General features: G+C 36.0%; 1 protein-coding gene across 8 annotated transcripts in view; it reads right to left on the bottom strand.

Annotated features, from left to right (window-relative positions):
• Positions 1-24,112, bottom strand: part of ARMC8 (armadillo repeat containing 8) — a 126,772-nt gene that overhangs the window by 76,129 nt on the left and 26,531 nt on the right. For 6 of the 8 annotated variants that reach the window (XR_006609227.1, XR_006609226.1, XR_006609225.1 and 3 more), the window contains exons 2-6: positions 19,966-20,042; positions 9,284-9,355; positions 7,295-7,437; positions 7,093-7,190; positions 3,414-3,506 (exon numbers count right to left, since the gene is read on the bottom strand). Coding sequence is in view for 4 of the 8 variants with exons in the window: in XM_045088866.1 (XP_044944801.1) it covers positions 3,414-3,506; positions 7,093-7,190; positions 7,295-7,437; positions 9,284-9,355; positions 19,966-20,042 (483 nt within the window). In the remaining 4 variants the exon portion in view is untranslated. Of the gene's footprint in view, positions 1-3,413; positions 3,507-7,092; positions 7,191-7,294; positions 7,451-9,283; positions 9,356-19,965; positions 20,043-24,112 lie in introns of those variants that run through there. The other 2 variants (XM_013061433.2, XM_013061434.2) reach the window with 2 other exon arrangements.

The raw sequence follows: 24,112 nt of genomic DNA on the forward strand, positions 1-24,112 counted from the left end.
TGAAACAGGAGTCTCCTGCTAATTCAGTATAAAGATAATTGTGGAGACTATAATGGAGAACCTAGAAAAAGAAGGGTTTCCTAAGAATCTGACTTATTTTTTTCTTACATAGTAACAAGAAGGTAACGAGAATAAATTGTAAAGATAAGCCTAAATTACACTAAATTATGCTGACATGTTAGCATACTAAGGTTTTTTTGTCTTCCATATAAATTTCAACATCCTAATTTAAATACTGGCAGTACTTAGAAGAATAGCTAGTAGATGAAGTACTGCCTCTACCCTTGCACCTCATGGCTCTTCCATCTCTGTATTTATCTCTGTTCCTCTGCTTTGAGGTGACCTGATATTAACAGACTGTCTTATATTCTTCAAGCCTTACATACATATACAAATACATAAGTATATCCTTTCTCCTATTTCAACACAAATGGCAGAATACTACATATATTTGTGCTATATGTACTATACATATACTATACATATTGCTCTGAACCTTTGATTCCTTTATAGTACTTCCCAGAAATCATTCACGAGTACCAAAAAGAGCTTTATTTCTTTTTTGACCTTACTCCGCTATATGGATAACCCATACGTTAGTACCCTATAGTTACACATTTAGATTGTTTACAATCTTTTACTATTACAAAATCACTTCAGTAAATACCCATCCACATACATCTTTTCTTTTTTTTGCATGCATCTTTTTTTAAGAGCTAGATCACTTATGGAATATCTGTACTGATGAAGTTATATTATGAAAAAGATCAAGCACGATGCAATTCATTTAATATAACTATTCCCTCTGCTTATAAGATATTGTAGTTTTTAATCCCTGAATTTCTTTGCCCCAGAGATTACAGGAAATAATTATAACAAAAGAAGCTCTTCCTCCTCCTCTCTGTGGTTGTACACAAGATTGTATAAAAACAATTGCAAAGAATGGAATTGTTGGCTGAACCAACCAGAGTAAAGTTATCATTTGATTCTTACCAAGTCTCTCTTAGGTCTCTCCAAATTAACTCATATGGACCTGGACTGGTGAGGCAACATCAACAGGGTGGGAAGCAAATAAGCCCTCAAGATTTTAAACTCTAAAGGACAGGTCTCAAAAGTTTGAGTAACCTGTTTAAGAGGTGGCAACAACTTAATATTACTAGCTTTTATTTTTTTTTGCTGCTTAATACATCAGGGAGAGAATTTCTAAGGCATTATTAGGATTATATTGGTAGTTAAGTTCTAGGGGAGTCAGAAGTTATATGTCTATTTCTGACTGAGCAGGGTTTGGTACCCCTGACCCTCCCATTGTCCAAGGATCAACTGTATATGTAAAATTGTGAATGAGTCTGAAAATTCTATTATGAATCTTATTTTAAGCCTATATGTAAACTGAACAACATGAAAATAAAAGATTTTAATAGTTAATGACTATACAGAGATCATCAGATCTATTGTTTTTAAAGATTCATGCTAGTAAATCTGTAGAAAAAGTAATATTTATATTAGGCTATTGTCTTTGGGTTTATAAATCTATAACATTTCCTAAGGTTTAATTATATCTCAGAACACTTAAATTTGGTTGTTTAATTACAGTGGCAAAAGCTAATTACCAGGCTAAACAAAAGATGAGTTAAGGTGATTTTCTCTGATAATATCTTCAGTTCTGTTAGTGGCATGAGGATGCCTACAAATTCTTGCTCAGCATAAGATTCTCTCCAGCAAAAGAACTAATGATTTAATGGCTTTCTTTTATCCATGATTTCAGCTAAAAAAGCACTGAGAAATTTTAGATGAGCAAGCCTAAAGGGATTCAGAAGTTTCTGATGAGTAATTCTAAAAGCTATTTGGGTAACTTCTGAATGTAACATAATAATGTCACATGTAGTAATCATACCTCCAGGTCTAATTTTCAGTACCCCTTTGGGATTACTGTAACTATTAGATGCTGTGCTCTCAAGCACTTAGGTAGAGATGCAGAAAGATTTCTAATGAGGTACAGGAGTTCTGGAGTATCCTCCTTTACCTATCTGCCAGGGCTGGGCTACTACAAGACTTAATTTTACTGTTGAAAAATTCTACACCCTATGAAGTTCAGCTCATTTTTAGCAAATAAATGGCAACAAAATTGTCATTTTTTCAAAGTCTTTCTTTGCCCACCTCAAAAGATTAAGGGAGTGTTTGACATCCCTGCACCTATGAGTTGACCTCCACACTGTCAAAGCAATCTGGGAAGAGAAATTCAAAGATTTTTGACAAAATCTTTAAATTCTAAATGTCTTAAATAGAACCAAATAGGCTGTGAAAACCTACTAGGATTTGGGAGGGAAGGGTTAAACAAATTATTAAGGTACTTCTTCTGGAACCTAGTGATTTAAATTTTCATTTATTTGGGTAATTATTCTAAAATAATATACATGTATGATCTTCCTGGTTTCATATGTAGGCGTTCACTTCTCTTTCCTTTATTTTCTACAGTTCCCCAAACTCCTTACTTCGTCTTATTACAAATATAGGTAGGTGAGTAATGCTGTCCTGAAAAATTTATAGTCATCAGAAGATAAACATGTGGTTAGAAATTGGCAAATGTGTAGAAATTATGAAAGATCTCAAATAAATAATCACCCATGGCTATCAAAAGACTATACTCCATATGTAAACTATGAAACAAAGTAAGTAGCACTTTGCAGCACTCTTTAGTTTAGGTTGAGACCCTTTTAGGAACAGAAATTTCTCTCAACAGACAGCAGAGAAGCTGCTCTCATTTCACCTTATATGAGATCACTTAAAACAATTTCCAACAATGAGTGTGTGGGTAAACAGTTATGATCACACACTGCTGGTAGGAGTATAAAATGGTACAACCTCTATACAAGACAGTATGTGGTAAGGTTACAAATGCACACATTCTTTGACTCAGCAATTTATTATAAAATATCTTACCCAAGATATTTTTGCAGCACTGTTTTATAATAATGCAAGACTGGAACAAGGCAAATGTCCAACAATAGAGAACTGGTTATACAAATTATTGTACATCTTTATAGTAAAAGATATAGTAATATATTTTATAGTAAAATACTATACAGCTGTTGGGGAAAAAAATGAGGGGGCCTCTTATGTACTGATATGGAATAGCTTTCAAGATGTGTTAAATGAAAAATACAAAGTATTTGTATATGTATATGTATGGAATGTATATGTATGGAAGCTACCATTTGTGTCCAAAAAGGGGAAGGGTAAAGGGATATATACATAGGTCTGCTTATATATAAAAATAGGGGAGAGGGGAGAATATACAAAGGTCTGCATAATTATATATTACAGGTTATCTCTGGGAAGATACACAAAGAAGGCACATCTCCTGGGGGCATAGATGATTTTACATTACAGAGAACATTTATTCTGGTTCTTACTTTACAGCAGTGTGAGAAGATCTGACAGATGTACTCCTGTGTGTAGCGGGACCTGCTAAGTAGCGCCATGAGGTGTGGTATCACTGTGGCATCCTGGAGTCGAAGGAAAAGAGCACAGCAACAAGGAACTTAGGCATTGTGAATACATGTAACTATTTCCATGAGCAGGCACATATGCAAGCTTCTTAATCACAGTAAATCAACAGTCTTTAAGGAACACAGCAAAACAAAAAAGAGAATCACCAAATTGTTTAGGTAAAGGATGAGAGGCTTCAATATTCATCCTCAATAACAAAATATAAGAATGGGGAATTCTCAATTTCTCCCACATAAACAGCCTATACCCTCACAATAAGACAAAACTATTTCAAAAGACATGACAGGGACGCCTGGGTGGCTCAGTTGGTTGGACGACTGCCTTCGGCTCAGGTCATGACCTCAGAGTCCCGGGATGGAGTCCCGCATCGGGCTCCCAGCTCCACGGGGAGTCTGCTTCTCTCTCTGCCCTTCTCCTCACTCATGCTCTCTCCCCCTGTCTCTCTCTCAAATAAATAAATGAAATCTTTAAAAAAAAAAAGACATGACAGAAATCTGTTCTGAAACCAAAATGTGAGCTAATGAGATATACAATAACAAATAGCCTGTAAGGAGGAATTATAGTATAAAAATAAAACAACAGTTTTGATTTCTGAGATGTTACGGTAAGTATCAGTTACTAGTAAGAATCACAATGACTGTAGTTAGCTAATTTCAATCTTCACAAGACAATTTGTAAAATATCAACTCCTCACTTAGAGCACATTCTCTGCCTACTGCTGACACTTAGCAATATAAAGTTGGTGCAGTAGACAAGAGGACAATCTGCCCAATCTGCTGCAGGGCGGGCTCTCCAAGAATCCTCTTCTTCTTAGGGTGCAAAGGGAATTAAAAGCTGAAAGGGTATTTGGTCTGAACCACAGAAGGAAAAGGAGACTTAGCTCAAGCCTCCCAGTCAATGCTGTCATAGTCCTAAAGCTGTACTTCTCAAATATGAATGTATATGCAAATTCCCAGGAGATAGTCATTGGGTACAGATTCTGATTCCATAGATTTGGAGTAGGATCTAAGCTCCCAGGTAAGGCTGCTGCTGCTGGTCCATAGACCACACTTTGACAAAAGACAACAGAAGGAAGGAAGGTAACTTAAGAGTACTACTGTTGGGATGAACAAGATATAGGGTTTCCCTTAGAAAGAAAAGAATGCCCCAAATCCTTAAAAGGCTAAGTGAAAAAAACAAAAGGCAATTGATTCCCTCTAAGCAGAATCTTTCCCTTTGCTTATTAGTATAACCCTTTTGTGTTATCACAAGCAGTTTAAAAACAAATGAAAAATTTAGAAAACCCCAAAGAAGTCAGGTACTAAATGTGTAGAAAGAAACGGAAGAGAGAAGATGAGAATGTTAAGTACATTTCTATTTCATGGAGGAGAGAGGGGAAACAGTGATTCCGTTGGCAGAAAACAGGGAAGCAAGTAGCAGCTAAGAAAGAACAGGCAATCAAAAGATGATATGAAAGCTTCTATTAAGCTCCTGAACTTACTCCCACCTCCTTTCTTTCCTCCATTGCTCTCTCATCTCTCGGTTTTCCTATAATAACAGCTTCATCCCGTTTCTTCACACCTGCCCCCTTTCTGCCAATTGTCTTATATAGATCTACGATTTATAGTTCATTAAACAAGAAACAGTTACATAATTTGCCCAAAGTCACCCAATTGATAAACAGGATTTCAAACTAGACATCCTACCTTCTTCTAAGCAAACTGCCCTGTTTTCAGTTTAGTATCTAAGTTGCTATGTCAGCTGGCTCTATACAAGCCAACTCACAGAGGGCAGTTGATTACATTAAAACATTACTCTCTGTCATCATTCCATCCAGCACTCTTCACAGATTCACAGATTCCAAACCTGAGGCATAAAACACTGTCACTGTGAAAGTCACTTAATGTCCCTGGGTCTAAAAAAGTTAAGCTGGGTGGACTAGTTTTCCGAATTACGTACCATGAACCATTAGTGGGTCATAAAATCATTCTGAAGAGCAAGGAGAAAGGAGTTAAAATGGCTGGCCAGGACCAGTTTCTCACTCACTAGGCTAGGGGTTGGAAAGAAACTTCTAGGGTAAAGAAGACGGGTGATTGGTTTAATCTCTTTGTAAACATCACAATATGACCTTCAGGGAAACAGACTGATATTTACTAGGAGGTGAGTCCTTCTCTGTATAAAGCTTGGAGAAGGAGTTCCCAGTTTAGGACTGCTTATAGTAAACCAGTGGTCCATGGACCAACAGCCCCTGAATTACCTGGAAACTTGTTAGAAAAGCAAATTCTCAGGCCCTATTCCAGATGCACTGACTCAAAAAGTCTGGCAGAAGGCTCCAGCAATCTGTGCTTAATAAAGCCTCCAGCCAATCGTGGTCTGTGCTCAATTCTGAGAACTGTTATAGTGAACAATACCAATTTATATGGCATGGTTCCCTGAAGAATACTGCACAAATCCCTGAGGTGTAAAATTGAGATATTTCATAATTTAGAGCCTCCCACTGTGTAAAGTGACCCATGAACCTCACTTACAGACTTTATGTACAATTATGGGCCAGAGGAGCATGTATCTGATGTGGGGAGGATGACTATGGAGCCTCATGACATGCCCGTGTCTCCCTGCTTCCATTGCCTATGCCTCCTGATTGCTTATGCTCTTGAAGTATTCGTAAAATGTGATTCCAGATAAGATCTCTGGCTTATATATGTTCTATATGACACTGTGATTCTCTGTGTTGGCTCACAGAATCACAACCAGCATTTTTCTAAAAATGAGAAAGCATAGACTAGAAACCAGAGGATATCACATTTATGGAATTGTTTTGTGAAGACTGTCTCAGGAATATTCTCTCTCTCTCTCTCTCTCTCTCTCTCACACACACACACACACACACACACAGTGTGACGATGGAAAATGTTTTTCTTATTGTGGACTGCAGATCAGGGAGTATGAAAAATACTGGCCTGAATAATACTCATTAAGAAAGTCCAATGTATTCAATAGATTAAAGATCCCCTAGTAATCCCTAAGGTTTTTGAAAACTACTACATGACTCCAAAGATCTCTGGATTCTTTCACACATATTCTCTGATTCTAGCCTGGCAAGTAAGCCTCCTGCAAGCTGTTTTCTGGTTCACCTCTTCCGTTGAAATCAACAGTGATTTCAACAGTGATGCCCTTCCTATAATTAACTATTCTGCCCACTGTCCTGTATCTTCTCTCTTACACAGATCTTTCCTAGAATGGCCTCTTTCCTCTCCACTTCTCTAAATCGTATCCATTATTCAAGATCCAGGTCAAATTCTCTGTAAAGCTTACTCTGCTGGATTTAATCTAAACTGAGTACATTAAATATACTGCCTTAATTTGATATTAAGAGAGCAAAACGGGTCTTTTAAAAAATAGCTTATAAATTCCTCAAGGTCTGATACTATCTTTCACTTCTTTACAATACCTAGAACATTTGATATTTGCAAATTAGCAAGAACTGAAATACTTCTTGAGACTTTTCTGTAACATAGTTATGATGAATTTTGAGATGTTGAGTAAAGTAAAGGTATGATATTAGTGAAATGTACTGGTGGTTCAAAAACTTCTAAAACTCACTGTATATAGAAGCTCCTCTGGAGTTACAGGACTGGTGAAGATGGTGCGCAGGCATCGGAGGCAAGCTTCAATGAACTTCAGGTCTGGAGACAGTAGTCCTATTAACAGAAAATGGAAGTGAGACTCATCCTTTCAGTCTGTATTTTAAACCCTGCAAACTGTTTCTAATTTTTACTTGTACAAAAATGACTTCCTTACATACCTTGCAGTAAGGCTGGGATAATATGGCAATCTAGAAGAGACTTGACATTGTTTTCAGTACCCATAGCAAGACTTCCCAATACCACTGCACATTCAGTTTTCAGCTCTGTACTTGAGGTTTCTTGCTGAAGCAAGTACAACAATCTAAAAAGAAGGACTTTGATAAACAGAGGAGACTAAAACAACTAAACAAAAGTAATTTAGCTAAAAGTAATGTGACAGAAAAATGCTACCAATATATCCCACATATTAAAAATATGGTTTGTGAGCTAACAGAAGGCTAGGAAATGATCATTTGTTTGTACCAACTATTCATTTAAAAAAGGAATATTTGGGGACGCCTGGGTGGCTCAGTTGGTTAAGCAGCTGCCTTCGGCTCAGGTCATGATCCCAGCGTCCTGGGATCGAGTCCCACATCGGGCTCCTTGCTCAGCGGGGAGCCTGCTTCTCCCTCTGCCTCTGCCTGCCATTCTGTCTGCCTGTGCTCTCTCTCTCTGATAAATAAATAAAATCTTTAAAAAAAAAAAAAGGAATATTTGGGTAAAAAATCAAAAGAGATTTCCTTTATTTTGAGCAAAAGCACTATATATATATATATATATATATATATATATATATATATAAAAAATCTCAGAGTTTATCAGAACTATTAATCTGAAAGTTGTCTACAAGTAGACAAAGCAGCCCCAAAGTCAATTCATGTTATCTGCTGCTCCAGGATATGAAGACTCAGAATATTCAATGCCAACCATTGTCAGATCTTAAATTCAGACTAGCACGGGACCTGCACTATCCAGAAGTATGGTTCAGAAATCAGAGGCTTAGCCTAGAGGGAATGTTCAGAGTCCTTGCGCAGCTCTTTCAAGCAAGGGAAACTTGTCTTTCTCCAATTTTCCCATTTGGGGAATCAGGAGATCCTCGCATTTCTATTCTAGCCCTGCCTGCCGAGCAACTAATTCCCACACTCTAATCATCCACCACTTATGATTACCTCCTTTATGTTTTAAGGTAGAACGCTCATGTGCCTTAAAGTACATTTATATACAGTGAACACTTATCCCCTAAGAAACGCTACTGAGAGCTTTATGGTTACCAAAGTATATATTTGAGATCAGTTACAATAAAAATAATAAGATCATCAATACTGTATCAGAAAACAGAAATGAAAAAAGAGAAAAACCAAAACATTAAAAAACAGCAACTGCACATAAAACTTAATTCTGAGAAGCAAAGGCGAAGAGAAAGTTATACAACCATCATTGTCTACCAGAAAAAAATTTAGATCATCAGAAAAAAGATCAAGCTTTCCAAGTTAAAAAAAAGCAAATTCTAAAAATTAGAAATTAAAAAAAGAAAGTCAGGATTAAAAACCAAGCAGGATTTTTTTTTTTTTTAATTAAAAAAAGGTTTTGAGAATGCTAAGAAATTATTATCCAGTCATACAAAACTGCCGAAGCCGGAATGCTGGGTGGCTCAGTCGGTTAAGTGTCTGCCTCTGGCTCAGGTTCAGGTCACGATCCTCACTTCCTGGGATTGAGTCCCACATCGGTCTCCTTACTCAAGAGGGAGTCTGCTTCTCGCCCTCCCTGCCACTCGCCCTGCTGTGCGTGCTCTCTCTGACAAATAAATAAAATCTTAAAAAATAAAAATAAAAACAAAACAAAGCAAAAAAACCTGCCAAAGCTCTGAGGAAATAAAGAATCAGGCTGGTGTATATTGTCTATCTATCCAACACATCCTTTTATTGCAGGGACAATGATCTTCCTGAATTTCCAAAAAGTATTAATACATTTGCTTCATATTCCATTCTCTGATATTTAAAAATTTCTAAAGAGATGCTTCATATATTTCAAAGCATTTATTTTAAAAATTAGGAGGTTTTCAAAAAAAGGATAGACAATACAGAAAAAAGGTGGGCTTTACGGATGAGAATGAGAAATATACTAGAACTTAGTATGAATATCAGAAAAGGAATTGATAGCAAACATACCTTGGAACGGCTCCTAAAACAATGAGATTGGCTTTCTGCTTGTTGTTTCCAATTACAGCATTTTTCATGTCTCTGAATTCAGGGGAAGAGAAGAGAGTAAAGTATGCTGAAACATGACAGAAAAATCAGTAATCAATTCATTCCACTTTATTATGCAACATCTTGTATTAGCAAACATAGAAGTCCATGACCAAGTCAAATCCACCTGAGTACCAAAGAGAAGGAACAGAGACAGGTACTGGATGAGCCTGGGGCCTGTAAAACACCACAGTGTGGGAGTGGGGAAAGTGGGAGATACCCTAAGCACTTGTGAAAGACTTCCAATACAAAGCATGTTCTTTAGACAAGGCCCACACATTTTATCTGACCTTGTTTCAGGGATCATGACTTTGTTCCTTTGTTTCCTCTCTTTCTGAATTCTTTGAACTGAGTATTTCTTATGATTCTGTTTTATCTCCTTTATTGCCTTATTAGCTGTGCCTCTTTGCGTTTTGTTTTATTATTTTTTAGCAGTTGTTTTACAATTTATAATATGTATCTTTTAACTTATCACGTAGTCTTCACAGAATAGCATCTCATTTCATTTGTATTTTAAGAGTCTTGCAAGCATATACTTCCATTTCCCCATCAAGTCTTTGTGCTACTACTGTCATACATATTTTTCAATTGGTTAGAAATAACAATATACTGTTACTATTTTTTACTTAAGCAGCCAATTACCTTTTAAAGAGATTAAAGGAAGAAAAAATCTTTTATATTTCTCACATACTCACCAGTATTTTTCATTCTAGCTATACTCAGATCTTCATCAGGGGTAAAACTTATGGAATAAGAAAAGTATCTCTATGAATGGCCAGTTGTTCACAAACACTGATTGGTCCCAAAGGATAGGTGGAGAAAAAATATATGGCTCAAAATAAGCCTAGTACTACTAATAAAATGATTAATAAAAAATACTTACCCTAATTGGTAAGTAGTGCTATCTTAATAAAAAACACTAGAACACTATGTGATTCTATACAGCAGTGGTTCTCAAAGTGGGGAAGAGAGCATTAAAGCCCCATTGGGGCATTTCAGAAGTTTATAAGGGTGTCTGGAAATTTCTGGCCGTAGTTTTACAATTAGAAAGCATTTTTGTACAGTTTAAAAAAAAAACAAAAACTTTATTTTTCAGTACTGCATCTGGCCCTGTAAATAAAAAGGAAATTATACTTTTTATTAGAAGTTATTTCATTTTGGAAAATCAGACCACCCAGCACAGGGGCCACTCCCAGTACTGGAATTATTGATACCAAACATTTACACGTGGAAACATTAAAAAATACCTTTTTAAAAAGTTCTCCCATTATTAGCAAGGAAGGCATCATATTATTTTTGGAGTTATGCATGTGAGGAGTTATATTATTATAAATTTAATTTCAGTGGTCATTAAATATTTACAGGGGGGAGTCAGGTCTGTGTTAAGACCATCACTATAGAGCCTCAAAGTTCTTAGCTCACACATTTCGTTCATATCCCAAAATAAGGTCCCCTACATTCCCAACCCAGCATCTCTTTTGACTCTTTTAGGTGGCCATGGTCTAATGTATACCAGATGTTTTTTTGCCAACTTTGAAACTTAGGATCCTAAAAAATTCTGTAACTGGCAAACCATGATACTGTAGAAAAACAGCAGAAAACAGAAGGAGAAAAAGTTACTTTAAAAAATCAACTAAATGTTATAGTCAGTGTGTGTTTCCAATACCAATCAAATTCACTGGCATTAAAAACCGTGGTAATAATTATAATACTCTTTCTCCTTATACTTATAATACTCTTTCTCCTTATAATTATAATACTCTTTCTCCTTATACTCTCCTTATACTCTTTCTCCTTTCTTCAATTATGGCAGAAAAATACTGTTATGATACAGTGATGCATTGAAAGCTGATTCTTGCCACAAGTTTCTGAATGGCATTTTCACAAGTTTTGAGACAAAGACTATTGGCCTAGTCTTCCAGTAGCTCAGCGGAGCTGAGGGTAGGTCTATTTTTTTCAGGGCCTCATTTAGTTCTCTCTATAAACTATCACTCAGATCTTCCATATGGTTCACAGGGGATAAGTATTAGTATTTCTTTCCTTTATGGGGATTTAGCTGAATGACGCTTACTATAAGGGTTTTAATCAAGTTCTCACAGACAACTATAAAATTATATGACATTAAAGCCGCATTCAGCAAAGCATAGTAGGTGAACTATACATCTAGGCTTCTAGATCTATACTTCTAGGATTCCTTATACAGACTTACTTCCTAATCATCAGCTTATAAACCCTATCTTAGCAGTATGACATTTATTTTCATCTTTCCTTCTCCGAATGTGTTCTGTCTATACTAATGCAGCACATCCATTTGTCTAGCAGCGATCTATTAAAAAAGAGTCTATTTTGTGCCAGGTGCCATTTTGGATGCTCTCTCTATTCTGGAGATCCCAACAGCAACATTTCGCCCAGATTTCTCTCCATTTCTTCCTTAACTAAGCAGAAATGAAGTTTCCCCACATTACCTTATAAACATACTCCAAATATCTGGAGCCATGCAAAAGTAAATGTTTTTATAGACAAAAACAAACAAAACCCCCTCCAAAACCAATTTTCCAGTTCTCCTAATAGTTTGCAAAGAAGACACGAAGGAGGCAATTCGTAGTTATAAAGTAAATGCAGACTGAAGAGAATTAATAAAATGGACCAATGTCTAAAGGAGGTAATTCTTGCTGTGACTCTAATAAATAAAATATATCGCTACATAAGGAAGAAGAGATGTTATCACCAAGCAAATAAATTCTATTCAGTTGTTACTATAAAGGGATACTAGGAGATCATTCCTATGAAACAGTTACAACTAAAAGAGATCATATTTATCACATATACCCATCTTTAGCAGATCTAAATATGGTATAGGATTCAATTTCGGAGCCAGCCAGAATGGAGCTATTCTCTCTCTCTCTCATTTCCTATCCTTTCCTCCTCATACTTTTCCCTGGCTACCTTTACTCATCTTTCAGGTCCAGCCTTAGATAATTTCACTTATCTAAGGAATTTAGATCTAATTTCACTTCACTTCCAGGAAGCTTGCCCTGACAGCTACCAGGTCTGGGTGAGGTGTCCCAGTGGTGCTCTATGGTACTCTATCATAGCGCACACATTACTTTGTTAGGATAGAAGTCTGTTTCCTCTTGAGAGGCAAGAAAGCCAGGATGACCTGAAAATATCAGAGAACTTATTATTGCTGGATCACAAAATGCACTATAAAGAAATCTGCACTTTTGTAAAATACAAACTCAAAACTATCATCCAAGATGGGGCACGACAAAATTATGCAAAACTTATATATTGCTTTGAAATTTACAAAGCATTCCATATCCATTATGGTATGTAATCTTCATCACAACCTTGAGTAATATTAACCCTATTTTACCGATGAGGAAGGTAAGACTCAGATTTGGGGCTTTTCTCAGAGTTCCACATTAAATGACAGAGCCAGTTTCAATTCCTGTCTTTTATGCCAAGTGTTTTTTCCATTACCTCCAATATGTCAAGCATTCAGAACAAACTGATCGAAAAGAAGTGAGCTAACATATTGCCTTTTCCCTCTCATGTTTCAATTTTACACTTTACACAAAACAATAAAGCATTTCTAACTTTCAATTGAAGACATACTTTTCCCAGTAATCAAAGGAATATATCCCATATCAACCAGCTTTTAATGTTCGAGGGGGAAAATGCCCTCTTATATACTCCTGAAATTCAACAGTTAAGGTTTGAGCTCAACAATGTGTTAGGTTCTATGAAGGATATAAAAGCTCACATAATGGGTTGCTTGAAGAGTTTACAATCTCCTTGAGGAGATAAAAATAATACTAGCAATGTAAGGCAATGCTATATTATAAATCAAGTGCTTATATGGCTGAGATAAGTAAATGATTAGACAAGCTTAACAGGTTTTAAAGCAATGGTAGAACTAAATGAACCTTAGGAAATGGCCAGAATTTGGCCAGTGAATGGAAAGGGCAAATGGAAAAGCCATTCATAGAAGACTGGAATGAATTTCCAATACTAGAAATAAATACATCATGTTTCTGGGGCAGGACCAGGAGCCTGGGTTGAAAAGAAGTGTCCCTTTAAGGTGGGAACATTTAGCAGAGCATAAAGAAAAGTGATGGTAAGAAGAGACAAACTAAAGGGGAAGAATAAAAGAGCAATCGTGTTTCCATCAGAAAAAGGATATGAAGAAAGCAGTGACTGAGCAAGATAAAATGAGTATCAGATGGATGGGAATGCAGAGAATATTAGAGTCAAGAGAGGCAATTAAATGGCTAATGCCCTTCCTCTGTGGTCCCAAGATTGCCCTGGGTTTAGGATTATCACAGCATTTACTAACCAAACCATAGTGGCCTATTTAGTAATCTAATTCCTTCATTAGACTTCTGGATGCTCCAGAGCAGTGACTACATTATTCATTCTTACATACTCCCCTCACATTACAATCCTTGGGACAATGTAGGCACTCAATAAATGTTTGTTGAAGGAATTATGCAATCCATCCAGGTATCTGGTCATGTAAGACTGACTAGGATGGCAGCCACAGGAATCACTAAAACAGACGACATTCTGAGGAAGCAGTTAATAAGACGATTTGATGGGTAAACGAAATGTGATATGATACATGTCTTGAGTGATTACTTCTAGTCTCACTTCCTGAAGGGAGAGAACACTAGGAAGCTTAGAAAATAAATCCCTTAACAAGACAAGGATCTATATTGATTTCGGATACAATGAATGATCTTTCAGGTAGGATAAAAATACCAGGTAGAAAAGCTTAGAAAGTAAGCCTTGGGGATACCCCGCTCTTGGAGGATGGGAAAAGCAGCCAATATTAAGATGTGACAAAAGAGAAATTGCCACAGAACATTCTCAGCTAAAATCTAGCTAGAAACTTTCATTTGTCCACTAATAAATGGACTCAACAGGCATCTAGTTTACACAGAGACTAATCTTTCTACCTCCTTTCTTTACTCTAAAAGAGATTAATTTTCAATGTAGAAGAAGTTCAGATATTAAACCAAAATGTACAGTGGCTACCATAACTTATGTCTAAATGAGCATATTAGGATGGAGATCAAAACCAAAAGAGAAAGTTGAGGCACCTGAGGGCTAAGTTTTTTACACATCTGACTCTTCATTTCGGCTCAGGTCATGATCTCAGGGTTGTGGGATCGAGCCCTGTGTCAGGCTTCACACTGGGCATGAAGTCTGCTTAAGATTCTCTCCCTCCCTTTCCCTTTGCCCCTCCACCCACTTCTCTCCCTCTCTTAAAAAAAAAGAAAAGAAAAATTAAAACCAAGACAGAAAGTAAACACTGCACTTTACAAGCAAAATAATAGGAAAAATTTTTTAAAGAACTGGGATCTAGACCTACTAGAGAAACAGTTTCAGTCAATCAGTCAAAACAGCATAAATTTTAAATGAAAACTTAATATCTAAAACCAGAAAATTATCTTTAAGATCATGGAATGCTAGAGTCACAAGCTAAATATCATTTTGAACCAGTATTACTTTTTACTTACCTGAGGAAGCTCCTGTTTGGAATATTGTACATTCAAACCTTGGTCTAATTGATGTGAAGTAGACAAAAAATACACTGGATACTGAAAACTACAATCTGAGTATAAAGTTTAGCCTATTTCTGAAAACTCGCTGGTCCTAAGACATCCATAAAATGAGGAGAAAATATACATTTGTGGGTAGCTAGAATAAGGCAACATGGTAAACAACTTACAAAATTATCTGGACTTAGAAAATTACAAACATACTCACTGCTCTAAAATTAGGTATGCCTTTTTAGAGAATGTAACATTCAAACATCCAAGTATAATAAGCTTTCTGCTATCTAGCATGGTTAGGGAGTGAGATATGCTCGTATTCTAAAGTTACCATTGCCACGTGTGAACTTCCAACTGTAAAAGAATTAGATAATGGTTATCTATTATCCAAACCAAAGCCATTTTTAAGATAAGGCTTTGATCCAGGAGGCATTTGAGAAATTTATACTTAAATTCCCATTTCAAGTCAACTGAGGCACATACTATGCCCTACTATATGTATAAATTGAAAAGAACTGAGAATTGATGATAATTTAGTTTTTTTTTTTTATAAACAAGTTACCCTGTTGTGTAGATTTTTGGAACGTATGTATTGTTAGATACAGTTCTACTTTGTATAAATACTACCAAGCTCAGAAATCAGAATTCTATTTAAATCTTTGTTTTATCAATGTGGGATTACAAATCACCTTATATTTTCAAAAAATGACGAGTACAATGTAGGAATTGCATTAAAATAAATGCTAAAATATTTTAGAGCATATTATTATTTTTAATACATGTAATCATTCCAAAGAGCATCAAAAATGTTATAATATGGCAGTTAAATGTTCTACAAATATGACAAGATAGATATATACACACACTCGTATCCATACAAATATACAGCTGTTCTTGATGTTTGAAGTTAATACCACATACAAACAGCTTATCTATCTTTGTGTAAAACTGTCAATCTGATCTAATAATTTTTGGAAAAACTTGCCACCCTTTTAAACAGACTGAATTGTCTCAGAATACACAGTTTTAAACAAGACTCAGAGTTACTTCATTTCATTTGGGATATGGTCATCTTTATTTATGTTTATCTGTAACACTCTTAAAAATAACCAATAGGATTATTTATTTTGAATTATTCTAAAAATTATCCTTTAACTTAAAATTTCTCAAAACCCAAAGCTTTTGTTTTATGAAAGCTCATATTTTTAGTTCATGTAAGAGAAATGGAATCTGTCTATATTCTACTACCAAAATAAACTTACATCATCGGTACATTAAAATACTTCAGAAAATAATTTTTAGAAGTGGATACTTGGTGAAAATCCCCCAACAATTCTAAAGTACCCTCAAGAGCCTGGCTGAGTTTACCAAGAGATCCAGTCTAGTTTCCCAGTTCTATTCCACTTGGAAACTACAAAGCCAGCCACATTAACTTGTATCATCTTTTGCCCTTCAACACAGGGCCACATAGGGATATCTGCAGATCTTTTCCTGGAGAATCACTAATGTAAAAACCAGATGAGGTGCTTTAATTTATTAATTATGTTTAAAAAAAAAAACAACACAGTATTAAGCAGCTTGGACTTTACATAAACAGTTGAAGAGTTATTCCTTCTTAACTAGGAGGTTTAACAGGATTGAGCTAACTTCACCAGGATTGAGTAACTTCACCAAAAAATATCCTGTAACTGTTTAAGGTAATATACAGATCTCCATGCTAGAGGAAGCTCAGAATTGCAATGAGGTGTAGTTTATTTGATATAGCTACTCTGTTTCAGTTGCAAAGGCTATAATTTATAACCTACACAATGGACCTATCTTATTCCTACCTAATGATTTTTAATTTGAAACTTTGCTCTTTTAGGATCTGATTCTGTATTCAAACCTTTGATACAATAGAATCATTTAAATTTATACCAAATAATGTACTACTAACAAAACAGTTATTTCTAAAGAACTCCTCATTCTTCAACAATTAAAATTAAGCACTTCTGTTGCTTAGCAGTATTTTTCAGTAAGGGCACATTCACTTACGTAAAATGGTCCTTTATGACATGGGTTAGCTACAAAGAAGCTCCCTATATGTATGGGTAGGACTATGGCCCTAGCACGCTGAGTAGATTACAGATCATGATGAGAAGTCCTTACTTGCCTTTAATTTCTTCAATTTTGTTTTTCCTGCTGCTATGTTTTATATGTTCACAATCCTTATTAAGCAAAATCAAATTATAGTTAGAAAAATGATAAAGTTCTGTTGTTTCATACCTAAACCTAGTTGTCAATTTTTAAATGTCTTTCCAATGGGATATTTTGGACTCAAAGCTGATTACATCAACTTCTATCTTCTCCCTCAAAGTTAGTATGGTACCTTTGGTTGTTTATACTCTGTGGCTACTTCGCTTCTACCTACCTGTTTTGGTCTAGTAATGGTCTTTGTAGGACTCAATGGTGTCTGTGTGATGTGTGTAAAAGAGGAAAACTGGTCAACTCTCTTATCCTAAACCTCATTTTGGTTCCTCCTTTCTGCTATCAATACTGTAGTATTCTAGTACTAGACAAGGTTACCTGAGAATGAAATGTTAAAAATATAGTTCATTTTTTATGATCTTGACTATGTACAATTAATTTTCAGACAGTGACAATGTTTAGGAAAATAATAAGTCAGAAAGAATAAATTTTTCTCTCTGGGGAAAAGGGCACTTTATCAAATCAAACTATACATATCTATATAAGGCTAGCTCTATTCTGACACAAAGTAAAAAGATTTGGAGGGTTCTGTACCTTTCCGACTTCAAATAGATTTTACTATTTTAAGTAGCAATCATATTTATATGTTACCACTTGGATTCTCATCTGAATCAAGAATTCTGGCCCCTTTCCCTCATTTCCATCAGTTTAAATTGTTTCCATTTGATATTTTTTGTTTTTCTTGCTCTTCTTTGAAAAGAATCATCTCATTTTTAAGTTGTTTTAAACTAGGATCAATAATGATTAAGCAATTCAGTGTCAATTTGTGGCTATCAACATACCAGGCACTGGATTTTATATTTCTGACTTAATTCTTACAACCTGGCAAGATGGGCATATTACTCTCCCATTACAAATGATGAAGCTGAGGCTCACGGATATTAAGGAACTTGCCCCAGCACACAGCTAAGAAAGGCCTCCAGTAGGAAATGTCAGAACCAATAATTCAACCTTTTGTTGTCCAACTCCGAAGCCCATACTCTTTGTATTCCACCACCCCTACACAAAAATCTTGCTAATCTGCCTCAGCTAACAGTTTAGTGTCCTAGACTTGATACTTTTTAAAGAGGTGCTAAAGGCCATCCAACTTCACCTTCGCTGGTTTGTTATAATACACTCTTTCCGCTGCTTTTTATGCCTTATTTATCAACTTTCTTTGGGAAATGAGAAATTCCACAAAGTGACAAGTAACACCTGAATCAGCTGCTCATTTCTGATACAGGAAAAAAGACTTTCACACAGAAATCTTGATAAAATTAGCTTCTCTCCTAAACCACTCTAGCAATCATAATAAAAATAAAGATACAACATCATCTCTATCATTCATGGAACACTTAATGAGTCTAAATTAAGCTACTTATTGAGCTAAACTACTTATTGAACAATCCTAAATGATATCAAGGATTACTAACATACAAAACTGTCTGGGTGTGTGTGGGAAGTGTCTGTCTAAAGAGAAGTGTTAATTAAAACTATCCCCACAGCTAAGCTCTATGTGTAGGTACAACCCAAGCTAATTTATTTAACAGATGAATTCAATACCACTTTTTCTGGTAATAATCAAACTAGTCTACAAAGCGGCTGATTAAATCATCACAAAGTCTCCTAGTGAAGGGGACAAAGGCAGAGTCAACATAATGAGAAAACAAGAACTGTAATCTCCTGTTTCTGTACTGAGAAAATGTGAAGTAAGGCATCCAGTATGCCAGGCGGGTCTACATCCAGCTCCTCACCTTCTTTTCCAGCTCAATTTGAATAGTCAAGCAGCCTTACTCACTTTTATCTTGCCTCCACCCTACAAAATCCACATCCCCAAGACATGTCCTATACAATATGCTTTGGGGAGGGGGGCTGCTGGGGGAGTGGTGTGAATAAGAATTAGAATCGGTTGATACTTCTATAAATAAAGCATCCTCGCCTTGCCATGACTGAACAAAAGTTAAACTGGAAAGTACTATTTGGCTGATGACACTAACAGGGTAAGAGAAGAATAAAAGGACTCATGTGTGCCAATGCTATACCAAACATCCTGACTCTTTTTTGTTTCCTCCTTTGCCTGAACACAGTTTGAGCCTGTGGGTGCTCTATGTTTGCCAACCCTAAGAGGAGAGTCTTAGGCTAGACCTTCTCCTGTAGAAGTCATATGTCAAGAGCATGATAATCTGCTCTTAGGATAGAGAATTCATCTTTCAATCACCTGCAATCTTACCACACTTATCTGACTTAAGTTTTTAAAGGTATTATCACCTCAGATATCTTGCTTAAAAACGTTTCCTCTCATTAAACACCAGGGAATTTTGCAGAAAAAAATGGGTATTCAAGTTTTCAAGAATTTAAATTTCCAATAACTACTTTCTAAATTCTGAGATTTAAAACATCAGTAGGAGATTCAAGCCTTATAGTCAGTGAGTTAACCAAAAACAAAACAAAAAACCCTACTGACATATTCTCCCATCCCTTTCAAATTATAAAAGATAGTCAATTTTATTCCCTTGCTTTTGTTGGATATAAAAGTCACAAAAGCATTCTCCAAAAACATGTTTTAAAATGGTAAAACAAGTGTTCTACAAAAAAGTAAGTGAGCCATGTCAGTGAATAAGTATCAGACAACTCTTTACAGTACAATATTAAAGTCATGAATGTCAGGATCTTTCTAAAACAGAAGAAAAAAAATTTAATCCTGCATTTTCAGAATTATAATATTTGGCAAATTCAAACACAAAACCAAACAAGACTAAAAAACCAAAACAAAACAAAAAAAGACTTTTGATAGACTCTTAAATACATACTACTTACATGACACCTTGAAGAACTTTCTGGGGATCAGGGTCAAATAGCCTGTCAACATAGTGGCGACTGCTAGCTGTTACTTCCTAGAAAGTGGGGGGGAAAAATTATGACATCTGAAGCCACGCAAATCACAAAATCACAGCATCACCCAAAACATCAAGTAGCTATTTAATCTAATTTAAGGCAGGTGCATTAGAATGTCTACAAAATACTTACTGTATTAAATCATTCTGAGAGAAGCTTGTGACGAGAAATAATAAGATGGGGAAGAAAGAAAATAGCTTGTTCTCACTAAAACCATAACTAGACAGTGGTATCTTTGTGGTGAGCCTTGCAAGCTTTGCCAACAGAAGAACTGGGGATAAGTGTTAAGAAGCAGGGTAAGTTTCTTAATCAACTGTTGGATGTCACCTTCATAAGAACAATAGATAGGTATGTTGCTTCTGCTTAGTACCCATTAAAGGGAGAGAGAATCTGGTTCTCAGCAAGGAAAAAAGAGGAAGCACTTCATAAAAAGTCCAAGAGGGGTAGTCCACTTGCAAAAGGAAGACGTTCAGACTGATGGAGAGAAGCTACACTGATAGGAAGCAGACATATGCAAACATAAAAACAAGTGGTCACACTTTCTGTGAAGGAAAAGCAATTAAGAATTAGAGGGATTTAGGGGTGTCCAGGTTAAGTGTCCGATTCTTGATTTCGGCTCAGGTCATGATCTCAAGGTCCTGGGACGGAGTGCACCGCACTCCATGCTCAGGAAGGAGTCTGCTTGAGACTCCTCCTCTCCCCCCTCAAATAAATAAATCTTTAAAAAAAGGGAGAGAGATTTATGAAGTCCAACAGAACTGTCTAGTCTGAAGTGGCTGAGGCTGAGTTAGAAGAGTTAGAAGAGTTAGAACTTTCAAAAAGCAAAGGGAGACACCTTTTATTTGTATTGTGGAGTTTCCTCTTTTACGTTATTTTTTTTATAATACTTATTTGGGGGTAATATTTTTTATATTTAATTTTCATTGCTTTTTTAAAAAGATTTTCTTTTAGTAAGTGATCTCTAACCCGAAAGTGGGACTCAAACTCATAACCCTGAAGCCAAGTCACATGCTTTACCAACTACACCAGCAAGGCACCACATTTTTTAAAACAAAGAACCAGAGAAAAAGAATTTTCGTCCCTTCTGTTTCTTTCTGATGCCTGCTGAAGTATCTCATGTACTTCCACCCATCTGCAATGAATTAGCATCAAGAGGAAGAAATATTGTTCCAGTTTACCCAGAACCCCTGATCAGAAACAGTTAAGTCACAAGACACAGTGCCAGCTTAAACTTCTGAGTCACCAAAAGTATCTCTGGAGAAAAAGTACATAAACTCTAATTTTCTGATAATAGAATTAATTCAAAATCGAAATACCTTTTCTATTATGAGCTTGCTACCAAAATATCCTCATAGGCAACCCAAATACCTACTTTTAGTATGCACTCCATTTATAAAAAAACAAACAGGGGCAGCAAACAAGCAAAAGTAATCGAAATACTTGTGTCCAACAGGATACCATTAAAGTACCTAATAATAGGATTTGGTTTACTCAAAATAATGGAACCACAGAGTTAGAAGGATTCTTATTAAGTATTTGTCCCAATCCCTACGGCACCCAGGTGGCTCAGTCTGTTGAGCTCCGTCTTTGACTCAGGTCACGATCCTAGCATTCTGGAATTGAGGCCAGTGCCGGGCTCCCTGATCAGCAGGGAGTCTGCTTCTCCCTTTCCTTCTACCCTTTTGCCTGCTTGAACGTGCTCGCTCACTCTCTCTCTCTCAAATAAATAAGTAAAATCTTTAAAAAAAAAGTTTCATAATTTAAGAAAAAAAGTATTTTAACCCAATCCCTTAGTTAACAAATGATGCCAGATTATCAAAGTTTAAGTAGGGATGCAAACAAGTAGGGATACAATCCACCAAGAAATAATATATCAAGAGCAAAATCCAGAGTAAAACTGAAAACAGTATTCCTGTCATAACAAACAGATGAGTTTCATCACTCCATTTGAATACATGGAAGTGTACACATAGTACTTTCTTCTGAATATCTTAGACCCTTCTACCTAGGGACTGATCTTGGATTTTACTGTTCCTCTTCACACACTCTCTCACAGCTCTTTATCTCTTGCCAAAAGACACTTGGGTTTAAGACCTGAATCTTAAACAACCCAAGTTTTGCCCATTAACAGCAACTCTCTTTACTGCTCTGTAGCTGGTTCATTCAATTTTACAAGCACTGAGTACCTACTATAGGCAAGGCAGTGTGGAAGGCATTAAAGATTTTTAAATGAGTAAGGCATGGTCCCTGTCCTCAAGAATTCATTTGCTATTGTAATTATGTTTACACAATTATGTTTCCTACTAGAATACAAAGCAGAAGTATACATACTTACATACTTCTGTTTTGAAGACTCCTTAGAGGAGTTAATTCTGGAAAACAAGTAAGAGTGCACAAGACTGGACAAGGAAAAGTGAATGTCCCAATCACAGCCAAAGCCCATAGCCCATGTGAAGCCAACACACATATATCATCAGCAAATGCATACCAGTTGCTAGCACTGAGAAAAAAGGGAAGGGCAGAGGCCACCAAGAATATGTAAAACAAAAGGCTAACCAGTAGGTGGCCCATAACTGGAGTACAGATTATCTTTTGGTCAAAGTTCTAAGCTAGATGCCAAAGAATATACAAAATGATATTATGGCAGAACTTTGCATTTAAGGAGTTTACAATCTGTAAGAGGATCAAGTCATGTACATACACACGCATAAAAAACAATCCTCTGAGCTGCCTAGGTAGCAGCAAGCTTAGGGGATATAGTCACTTATTCAATTTTACTCTATACTTTTGCCTAACATAAATCATTATTTGTCTATATGGGACAATTCTCGTATTTTACTGCTTCCCTTTGTAGATCACGTCCCCTTTCAGCCCTCATCTCTCTTTTTTTAAAAGGCAACCTGGAAATGTAAGAATATGAGACAGAAGGCAAATGGTATAGATAATAAACTGGTCAGGGAAAGCTTCTCTAAGATGGTGACATTTGAGCAAAGACCTGAAAAAGATGAAGGAGGAAGTCATGCAGCCACCTGGGGACAAAGCTTTTTAGGCGAAGAGAACACCAAATGCAAAGGCTCTGAAATGGGAAGTGTCTGCTGTGATCAAAGACAGAGGCCATTACAGTTGGTGCAGAATGAATGAAGGAGAAAGCTACAGAAGATAAGGTCAGAGAAGAAGGGCCAGATGCTAAAGAGCTATATTGTCTAATATGATAGCCACTGGCCTCATGTGGCTATTGGCATTTGAAATGTGGATAAGAATTGAATTTTAAATGTTTTTAACTTTAATTAATATTTTAAATTTAGAAAAACTAATATTGGATTAGTTGTTAGGAAATCTTTAAGAATGTTTAGAATTACTTGGGTATGTAAATCTGCTTGCTCAATTATAAATTTTATGAAACCTAACTGCCAAACAAGGATTTCCAATCAAAATTTGAATCCAAACTGTATAAAATACACACCAGATTTTGAAGACTTATTATAAAAAATATAATAATTCAATTAATAATTTTTATATTGAATTATACTATTGAAATAACATTTCAATACATTGGTTTAAATGAGATACATTAAGATTAATTTCATGTTTTCTTTTTACGTTCACAGCATGACTGCTAGAAAATTTAAAATTACGTGTATAGCTTGTATTATTTTTCCACTGGACAGGGCTGGCATAGAGCCCTGGCATACGGAGTCACTGTAAGGATTTTGCTTTTTATGGTTCGAGTTGGGAAGCCATTACAGTTTTGGGAAAAGAGAGACATTAACTGACTTGTTTTAAAAGGATCACTCTGGTTACAACCTTAGAACAGACTAAGGGCTGGAAGGACTAGAGGACAAAAGCAGAGAGACTAGGTAGGAGGCTGTTTCAGTATCAGAAGTGTGGTCATTTCAGAGAAATGATGGTAGTCTGGACTAGTACAAGAGCTCTGAAGGTAATACAATTCATTGATTCCAGATAAATGCTGGAAATTGAAATGACTGTCAAACTGGATATGCTGTCACAACAGATGTGAGGTGTGAAAAAAGAGAGGAGCCAAGGATAACACTTGAGGTTTTTGCCTGAG

Source organism: Mustela putorius, unplaced genomic scaffold, assembly GCF_011764305.1.
Source record: "Mustela putorius furo isolate JIRA1106 unplaced genomic scaffold, ASM1176430v1.1 tig00003834_pilon_pilon_pilon, whole genome shotgun sequence".
Lineage (NCBI taxonomy): Eukaryota > Metazoa > Chordata > Mammalia > Carnivora > Mustelidae > Mustela > Mustela putorius.